The sequence below is a fragment of the Labrus mixtus genome, chromosome 18, assembly GCF_963584025.1.
Source record: "Labrus mixtus chromosome 18, fLabMix1.1, whole genome shotgun sequence".
In the NCBI taxonomy this organism is placed as follows: Eukaryota; Metazoa; Chordata; class Actinopteri; order Labriformes; family Labridae; genus Labrus; species Labrus mixtus.
In genome coordinates this window covers 11458749-11468807 of record NC_083629.1, presented here as the reverse complement: position 1 = coordinate 11468807, position 10059 = coordinate 11458749, and the positions used below count along the sequence as shown (strand labels likewise).

The following is a 10059-nucleotide window of genomic DNA, read 5'->3' as shown; positions in this document are numbered from 1 at the left end:
TTGTGAGAATCCCTGATAAGTAAATTTGATTTGTAAATACTACATCTAACTTTCATGGGATGCTCTTCAAAGAAACAGACAGAGACGCAATCCTAACTTGAGGTCTGTTAACAAATCTTTCAACCAGATCTCTCTTTGCAAAGTTGTGATGGACATTTATATTCCATCCTTGACCTTGTAACTAATATGGCCAAGGTCACCATTACAAAAAGAGAGACTTACGCTAAAGCTAAAACAAAAAACGAGAAAGTAGGTAGCCATGTCTCTTGAAAATCACTTTCAGTACTTTGTCCCAGAAATGCTGTTTCTCTCTAGAGTCCATCTAGAAATGTGTTCATGTGCAACTGATTGCTTTCAATGTGGACCCCCCCTTCCCCTTCAAAGTCCTTCACATGTTGGAAAGCCAGAGAAAGTACAACTCCAACTCCTTCATTCATCACTAAGTCCAATAGTTCAGTCTTCTGTGATAAGAAAAAAACTGCAAGCTCAACCTGCCTGGAAACATTAATCAGACCTACTACTAATGTTTTTGAATAGGTCAGGTCTGAAATTGTTGCTTGTAGATAAGATTATGTTAACTTTATGAAAATCCTGACGCAGGTTTTTCCTCTGTAATGCTGACAAACAAACAATAACAGAATTAGTGAACAGTGAACAGTTTCTGAATGAATGTGTCATTCAGTCTTTCTATAGGCCTACCTAAAAGGTCACATATCATTTTCAATACGTTTCAATAAGTATCAGACATCCCTAAAGATGTCTGCCTGGTTTCTTGCTAAAAGTCCACTTCAATTCTGTGTTTTAGCATGCCTATGAACCCCTCTATTTCAGGCCTGCTCATAATTTGGGGGTTTAGCTAGAGACACAAAATCATTCAAATGTATAACTAAAAGGGATTGCAAAAAAGTGAAGAACCCAAGCCAGATTGCCCGGTCTTGATATGCAAAAATATGGTAATTTGGAAGCACAATCATTATTTGTTTTGAATATATTTCCAAAATGTGATATTCCAAATTTGATCATCATTATGCCTTATTTGTTAGTCAGATCTTCATCAAATCCCAAATGTTTTGAGTTGTTTTGTTTTTTCCTCAGCTCAAACATATGTCTGCAAACAGACATATAAACAGCACTGAAATCATACATTCAGGGAGGTAGAAGATTTCTTAAAACAACCTTTTCGCATCCAAAAACCAGAACGCAAAGACATTACTGTAGCTAAAATAAACAACATAAAATCACAACATTATCCAACTCCATTTAGAAAATTAGGCTGAGAGAGAGAGAGCTAAAAAAGCTATAGAAAGATTAAAATAAAAAAAGAAGCATTTCACTTAATATTTTTAAATAATAGTCATATTTTGTTTCTCCAAGTGTTAGTTTCAATATATGACACATTAATATATTCTTTAAATAATAAACTCGCTGTTTCAGCCTCTTTATTCATAACACTGCTATGGTGGCTGTTATGAGACAAATAAGCTGATGTCGCTCTTTCATATGACAGGAGGTGGGAAATATGTCCTACCGATTTCTCCGCCTGTCTTTGATGAGCTCACAGAGTCGGGGTCATCTGGAAGCCATTTCTACTTGTGCTTTCTCCCTCGTCTCATTTTAATCTCTCAGTGCAGCTCCGCGCCTCCCCTCCACCCTCCCACCACCCCCCCCGCTCCCCGGGGAAGCCGGAGTTCAGTGACCGAGCTCCGCGCACGCCAGGCCGGCATGGCACGCAAGCTCATCCCCGCTCCGTTCTCCTAGCACGCAAAAACTCTACGGGATTAGAAACAAATATCCCTTTACTGTACATAATACATGGCTCCTGTCCTGGGTGCCACATTAAGTGAAGGTCTATCACGCAGCCTGCACAAAGTGAAGAGGGAAACTGTCCGGTCCTGCGGAAGTGTTGCTTAAGAAAAAAAATACACGCCATTCTGCTAATAAATTACTCTTAATAATAGACGATCTTTGTATGCAGAATCATAGCATGTTAACTAAACTTTTCATGTTGTAGGGTAACTCATTTTCTCAGTCAATATATTACCAAATGTTTCTCCCATTGCTTTGTTTTGATATTTTTCCCAGTAATTTGAGCTTAAAAATGAAGATGGTCTGGTAGAGTGCATTTGAGGACACCACTCTATTCCCAGGATCTTCAAAGAAAGGGCTTTATGCAACTGTGCAAGAACACTTTATACTAGAATTGCAAAATTTTCTGGAACCATGAACGGTTGTCTTCATGACTTACTCAAAACTAAGTACAAAAAGTTTAGAAACTGTGAAATGTGGGTGGTTACTGAAGATAAATCAAACCCCAAACCTTGAATATGCTGCTTTACTCAGCTACAAATCATTATTGGAAGTGCAGCATGTGTTAGAAAAGATTAATAGGTAACTCCCTTATTCATTCTGAGAAATCATACTTTTGAGAAGGGACTGAATCCTTGTTTCAACAATCACTCCAGGACAGAATTCTCCAAAAGCAGCATGCCTCTCTTTTACGTGGTCTCTTTAATATTTCTTATAGATATATCTTTGCTGGAGGCAGGTCAAACACAGCAGAGGTAAGACACCGTTGGAGTTCTTTCTTTTACTTCAAATCTTAAAGGACACAGGACATTGGGCCTGCTGTGATCTTCTTATTCACCCCATCTTACATCATTTTGTTGTGAAACAAGTGAAGCAATGGTGGTTTGATTCAATCTTGTTTTGTGTGCCTGGGGTTTTTATTGTGCTGTATGTGGTGAGATGTGTGTAACACAATACATGCAAAATTGGCGTAGTGTACAAATCCTTTGTTAAAACAGCTCGCCTCTTAGCCTATGTTCCTTGGCAAAACGTAATATGTAACAGTTAGTCTAAGCATGCATCCAGACAGAAAAAATAAATATATCTACACACTGGATGCTGAATTAAATCAATAGTGTTTTACTTTTGCATCAAAATTATTGAGGCATATTCAATAGCACTGCTCTGAATTAAAAGCTTTAAACCAGAATTATTGGATGTTTTTGACCACTTGGGAGCAGTGCAACAAGTTTTAAACATACATAGACATATTTTACAAATATACACAAGAGAATTGCTCCCAAAATATATAAACAAACTTTTGTATCTATCAAGAGGGAATTTGTTAACGGTCCTCAGAGGCTTAATGCTTCATTATGTCCATCAGCTACCACCCAACCTTGTCTGCTGTTTTGTGGTGGACAGGTACAGTAAAAAAAAATTGTATTATCTTTTATTATTTGTGTTGCTGTCTGTCTGTTTGTCCTGAACCAGCTCTCTGTTTCTGCCTCTCCCTCTATTCCACTTTCTGAACCCACACAGTTGCAGCAGAGGGCTGTCCACTAATGAGTCTGGTTCAGCTCGAGGTTTCTGCCTCTAAAATGAAAACTTTTCCTTCCACTGTTGCCAAGCGCTTGATGGTCTAATGTTGGGTCTTTCTACATAATACAACAAAGTTTGCGGGCAAGCAATTTTTGTAAATTGTCCTGAGATTACTTTTTGTTGTGAAGTGTGAATGGGTAAGACAAGTTCAAATCCATTTACCATACCTTTTTCTTTGTAGCTTTTTTAACATAATGTACATTTTTTATATATGCTTTTTGTGCATATATGAGAAAAAATTACTCTTGAACCACTTTATACACCAGTATATGTGGTATCTCCCCACTGGAGAGAGCTCTGCTTCTTCTTGTCTTTCTCAGGCTTTTTACACATAAACAACAATCAGGTCAGACAGCAAAACATTTTTTCCAACTATCTCTCTTCTTTGTGGTCTGGCAAGTGAAACAGCCTCATTTCAAACATTACCATTTCTAACTATCGATGTCCGGTGGTTACCTCCTTGCTGCCTATGATGGCGCCTTGTTTTTGTTGGTGTGTTTCCTGGGTTGTTATTGGCCCCAGCTTGTTTTGTCTTGAACGCACCTTTGTTCCTTTTAGTAAAAAATCGAAACTTCACTCAAATTCCTGCCTTCTCTATGCTCTTCCCTTTCCCCAAATCCCACCAGCTCCCCAACTGCCTGTTGGACCCCTGGCTTTCCTCTCCCTGCTGCTCCCCTTCCTCTCCTAACACCCCCAAAAGCCCCCCCTCCCCTCTTCCTTCCTCCCTGTTGGTGCTGTGCGTGACAGTAGCTCACTGAGAAGTGGAAATGAGACTAGTAAACAATGATTAGCTCCAGAGCCAGGCAAGCCTGGTCTACCATTGGTCCTGTCTCCACACAGTGAGCGCCCACCCGCCAGCACATGACATGCAGCGGAATATATAGACCCTCATCCCCGCCTCTCCCCTCCCCTCCGACTACCCCCTTCCCTCAGCCAGAGTCATCGCAGGGTCAGGGCCAACCTTTCACAGCCAGGTTACAAGGGGTAATCACAGGCAAACACAGCAGCCACACGCAAAATGCACACACGACACCCCCCCCCCCCCCCCCCCCTAAACTGGGCCTCCATCCTCTCCCAAACACATACACACAAACTACAACCCACCCCCCTCTACCGCCACCCATCCCCCCCCCCTTCCTCCACCACAAACCTGGCTCTGATTAGCGTGATGGGGATGCGAGTGGCCACATGTGTACAAGGAGCAGACTCAGGCGAGGAGAAGGAAGAAGAGGAGGCAGTGGTGGAGGTGGTGGTGGTGTGGAGGGATTCCCCCTATAGGAATAAAGAAGAGAAGAAACAGTCATCCCCAGTGCAGGCAGTGTATTCGAAGACATTGCTATGTCTCTGGTTAACCGAAGAATCATTCTGGAGGCTTTGGTGCTCGGCCACACCGCATTTCTCAAGACAAACAGCTCTCAGGCAGAGCTCTGAACCAGCATGGCTCTCAACATGTGTAAAAGGCTGTTTAAGGACTTTTATTGTGAAAGAATGACATGTAACACATCATGCAGTTACACTTAAGGTTGCTTTTATTGTTTTCCTTCTGTTTGCATTACAATCTAGGCATACTGTGCCTTTAAGAACTGCTATTGAAAGGTTGATATACATTACACTTTGAGTGTTTGGCTGGATTGTGAAAGTCTAACCATAGGCAAAAAAAAACAAAAAAAAAACCTTTCTGTCATCTCCATTGAATCTGTGCAGATCCAGTCACTAGAAGCAGTTAAACTAGAAGGTGAAATAAACAGACAGTGCATGGTTAAGGTTCTATTTGACCAGGTGTGAGCTGCATAATGTGAACATTTTGACTTTATAAATAAGAAATGATAGTTGTATTTTCAGAATGACTAGTTAGTGTAATAGACGACAATAAGCACAAAATCAAATAAATATTGAAAAATCGTTTTTAAAAAGTCAATAACATAACTTTTTTTTTTTTTTTAGCAATTACCATCATCCTCCCCCATAGCCCAACTCCCCCCCCCCCCCCCCCCCCCCCCCCCCCCCCCTCCTCGTCAATTTCTGCTGATAATGAGATGTTATGTCTTTGTGCTAGTGAATTTTTGTCCCTCTGACTATTACTTTGGGAATATTTTAGTAACTTCTATTAGTTATAGATTAGCTCCCTGTAAAAAAAATAACTTCAGAACTGCTGAGAAAACAAGAAACAAATGTTGTATTCTGCAAATAGAAGGAAGGAGATTTTTTGCCTCAGGAAATCAGGTTACTTTCATCTGAAAGTGGTGAATAACCCTACCCTAGAATTTTAAAAAATTAATATGATCTATCTGGCTTTTTAATTGAATGTAGAGTGCTTTGTAACTTGTTTTGAAACGTCCTATATAAATAAAAGTTGTATTTTTACATTATTATTTATCATGGCAGAGCTTGTGATTCCTAAGTTTTATGGCTTTGGCATTACATTCATGTGCTCATCTTTTTTACATCCCAACAACCAAGATCTGAAACTTGAAAGTAGAAAAGTACAGCCACTGTTGGGAGGGGAGGGGGGGAGGTGTGTGTGTGTGGGGGTGTGTACCTGAAATTGTGCTATGATGTCATGCTGCAGTTTGTGTTGGGAACACAGCAAGAAGTCACAGCAAATACAAATATCAATATTTGATGGTTTCTCCACACTGAGTTTTGAGTATTGTGCTGATTTTGTCATGCAAGATTTTTGTCAAGTTACTCTGTCATTGCCAGATGCTGAGGTAAAAAAAAATGTGTCAGAGATAGAGAGAGAGAGAGATACTTTTTTAATATCAAAGATGACTATTCCTCTTGGGTATTCTGCGACTTTGATACTTTAAAGTTGCCAATTGTGTCTCTTGTCTTAAATGTAAAATATAGAAATGAAGGACAGTATTATTATTTTTTCAGATACAGGTAAACCAATCAGATGTAACTTTACATCAACTGTATCTGTTTGGAGTCAAGCTGCGAGGTGCAAAACTTTCGCTCAACTTTATTAAGCTAAAATGACATTCTGTGACAAATTGACATAATTATCATTTGCTCGCAAATTCTGCAGGACTTTAACGACTCGGAAAAAAGTAAATCACAATAGATTATTTTCTAACAATGTAATTGCTGGTTATTCCCAAACGCTTTAAGCACATCTGCGTAAATTCACCTTAACTCTTTCAACAAATGACGCATTTAACCGGTAAACTGCTTGAGCATGCAAACTTTAGGATAAACATATAACGCTAATAATACAAGTACATCACGCACAAGTATCTCAAATTATTTTTAAACAAATATAAATCATAAAAAGAAAGTATCATTTCGGTCTAGAGTTGCACAAACCGTGAGCAAAACTCTTTTTTTTTTCTAGCCAAACTGCGAACGCCGATTCTTCTGCAGCAAGAAAATAAATCATGTTGGAAAGAAACACTTCTAAACGTGCAAACTCTGCCAGTCCTCCAATTAGTAAAACAAATTGGCTCGACACGTTTCCCTCTGATTCGGTCACCAGTTGCTGAGTCTTTTTTCTCTGCAGCGGACGATGCGTTCACGATGCACGCTCACGGTGTCCCAGGACTCACACAAGCGCGCGCCTCCAACAGCGAGCGACAACAGAGAGATGATATAGAGGGGTCTGCAGGGCTACCACAATGGGAGGAGTATGAAAGTTACCCTGAGCCCTGCCCACCAACTGCAAAACATATAAGACGCTGGAGTGAAGCAAAAAGCAGGCACTTAAGCCTTCAATCTTGATGAAAAGACAAAAACTTATCCCTAACTCACTTTGTTTATTCATTTAATGACGTTTTTTTTATTTTTTATTTTTATCAAAATGACCTAACTGGCAGTTGATTGACACTTCCTCAATACTTCTATTATCTGTTATGGATATACAAGAGTTTTATTGATTTTTTTTCCCTACTAATCATCCAAAAACTAAATAAACTTGGTTGAAAAGTAAGGTTTTTTTTTTGTTTTTGAGGAAAAAGTTGCAGATATTTAGTCACAATGGCAATGGACTCTGACTATGGTGTGAAGGGCAGCAGCATCATCAGGGAATGGAGTGGACAGGTCCAGCCTGCTCTGGTCGCCTCCTTTCTTTTCCTCTTCTGTCTGGAAGCATGTCTGTGGGTCAGGAACCTCAGGCTCAAGAGAAGACTGCCCGGACCCTTCGCCTGGCCAGTGGTGGGTAACGCCATGCAGCTGGGCCAGATGCCTCACATCACCTTTGCCAAGCTTGCCAAAAAATATGGAAACGTGTATCAGATACGTCTGGGCTGCAGTGATATTGTGGTCCTGAATGGAGACAAGGCAATACGTCAGGCTCTGATACAGCACAGCAAAGAGTTTGCAGGCAGACCAAACTTTGTTTCTTTCCAGATGATCTCCGGAGGCAGGAGTATGACTTTTACTAATTACAGCAAACAGTGGAAAGCGCACAGGAAAATAGCGCAGTCCAGCCTCAGAGCGTTTTCCTCCGCAAACAGTGAGACCAAAAAAGCCTTCGAGCAGCATATAACGGCCGAGGCCACGAAGCTAGTGAAGGTATTTTTGCACCACAGCACCGATGGTCGTTACTTTGATCCTGCTCATGAGTTTACAGTTGCTGCCGCCAACGTCATGTGTGCTCTGTGCTTTGGAAGGCGATACGGCCATGAGGACCTGGAGTTCAGGAACCTGTTGAAAAAGATGGAGAGGTTTGGAGAGACAGTAGGGGCAGGTAGCCTTGTTGATGTCATGCCCTGGCTTCAGTCCTTCCCCAACCCAGTCCGCAGCGTCTATGAAAACTTTAAGAACCTCAATGAGGAGTTTTTCACCTTTGTGAAGGATAAAGTGGTGCAGCACAGGGAGTCCTTCGACCCTGAGGTGACCCGGGACATGAGTGACGCCATTATCAATGTGATCGAACACAGAAATGACAGTGGCCTGACGAAAGAGTTTGTAGAGGCTACAGTCACAGATCTGATCGGAGCAGGTCAAGACACAATGTCAACAGTCATGGATTGGATCCTTCTGCTCCTGGTCAAATACCCAGACATACAAGCCAAACTGCAGGAGCTTATAGACACAGTAGTAGGCCATGACAGACTGCCATCAATAGAGGACCGGAGCAAGCTGGCGTACCTGGACGCATTCATCTACGAGACCATGCGCTTCACCAGCTTTGTCCCTGTTACAATCCCACACTCCACCACCTCTGACGTCACTATTGAGGGTCTCCACATCCCAAAGGACACGGTGGTCTTCATCAACCAGTGGTCGGTCAACCATGACCCTCTTAAGTGGAAGGACCCTCACATTTTTGACCCGACCCGCTTCCTGGATGAAAACGGGGCCCTAGATAAGGACATTACTAACAATGTGATGATCTTTTCGACGGGTAAGAGACGCTGCATTGGTGACCAGATTGCCAAGGTGGAAGTGTTCCTATTCACAGCCGTCCTGCTTCACCAGTGTAGCTTTGAGAGCAGCCCCTCTGAGCCCCCCACTTTTGACTGCTCCTACGGGCTCACGCTGAAGCCCCTCCGGTTCTGTGTCAGTGCCAAGCTCAGGGGTAAACTTCTCGGCTTAGTTTCCCCGGCATGAACAGCATGTCCCGATAACGTGACGCAAGGCCAGCAAACACTTTCCACCAATGATATTAAACAGTGAGTATTTAAATCTTACTGTTGGAAGGTTTTCGTATTTAATAATGGTATTTAATGCATATCTTAACACAGACTGTATTATAAGTGTTGTTTGGAACTTGATTTTGAAGATGTATTGTTAGCTTCAGGTTGAATCCAGTTGTTTTGGCTGTGGGGATTACACGCTTCACAAAATACTCTATACTTGGTGCATAATTCTGAATTGTGTGCTTGTTTTGCCTCCACTATTGTGCATGTACATGTATCGTGTGTGTGCAGGAATTAGCTACTTTCCTTACATGTCATGTTAAACTAATATAACTGTATATGAAATCCTTGAGAATGTTTTAAAGTCACTCAATGACTCATTGTTCTTTATTGTAAGAAGTAAGAATATATTTAACCCTTTTCCACCTACAGCAGTTACAGTTTTTATTTCATATTTCAGGTATGACAATAAATGTATGAAATGTTAATGTATTTCACTATCTACTGTACACAAAGTATATGAACACATTAAGCAAAGAATGCTGATTGAAGTGGTGTGTTTGTAAAGTGGGAAGTCTTCCATTAAAGGACGTCGATGGCAGTCTCTAAGATGAAAAGGAGACATGCCGTGAACCTCGTGGACTTCAAAAACGTCATGCAGCCAGGATTTAGTTTTACTGTACAAGCACTGAAGTTACCCCATGCCAAACACAGAAGTCACACCAGTGAAAAAAACAAACACACACACACACACACACACACACACACACACACAGACACACACACACACGCACACACACACACACGCACACAAAGTGAATTAAATTTCCTGCTTTCATTCTCAGAAACACGTTTGTTTACAAATGATCTTTTTCAAAGCTATATGGATGTCAGTGCACTCTCTTTTAGCCTCCACATTCAGGAATTGATGTCTAAATGCCCAAGGGATGTGTTCCCCTGTTTCAATGCCGTTAAATAAACTCTTCAGTCCTTGAATGTTACAGAGGATATTTTTGTATCCGTGTGTTGGGTTTATATGATGGAGAAATAAGCTATAACTAAAATAAAGTGATGATTTGTCAATGGTCAA

General features: G+C 41.1%; 1 protein-coding gene across 1 annotated transcript; it reads left to right on the top strand.

Annotated features, from left to right (window-relative positions):
• Positions 1–7094: 7094 nt before the first annotated feature.
• LOC132993237 (cytochrome P450 1B1-like) lies at positions 7095–10059 on the top strand. The gene has a single exon (XM_061062959.1). It carries the CDS (start codon positions 7363–7365, stop codon positions 8938–8940), a length of 1578 nt encoding a protein of 525 aa, XP_060918942.1. The 5' UTR covers positions 7095–7362; the 3' UTR covers positions 8941–10059.

Excerpts from the sequence above, each read along its gene's own strand:
- LOC132993237 (XM_061062959.1), top strand. The coding sequence starts at position 7,363 with ATGGCAATGGACTCTGACTATGGTGTGAAGGGCAGCAGCATCATCAGG.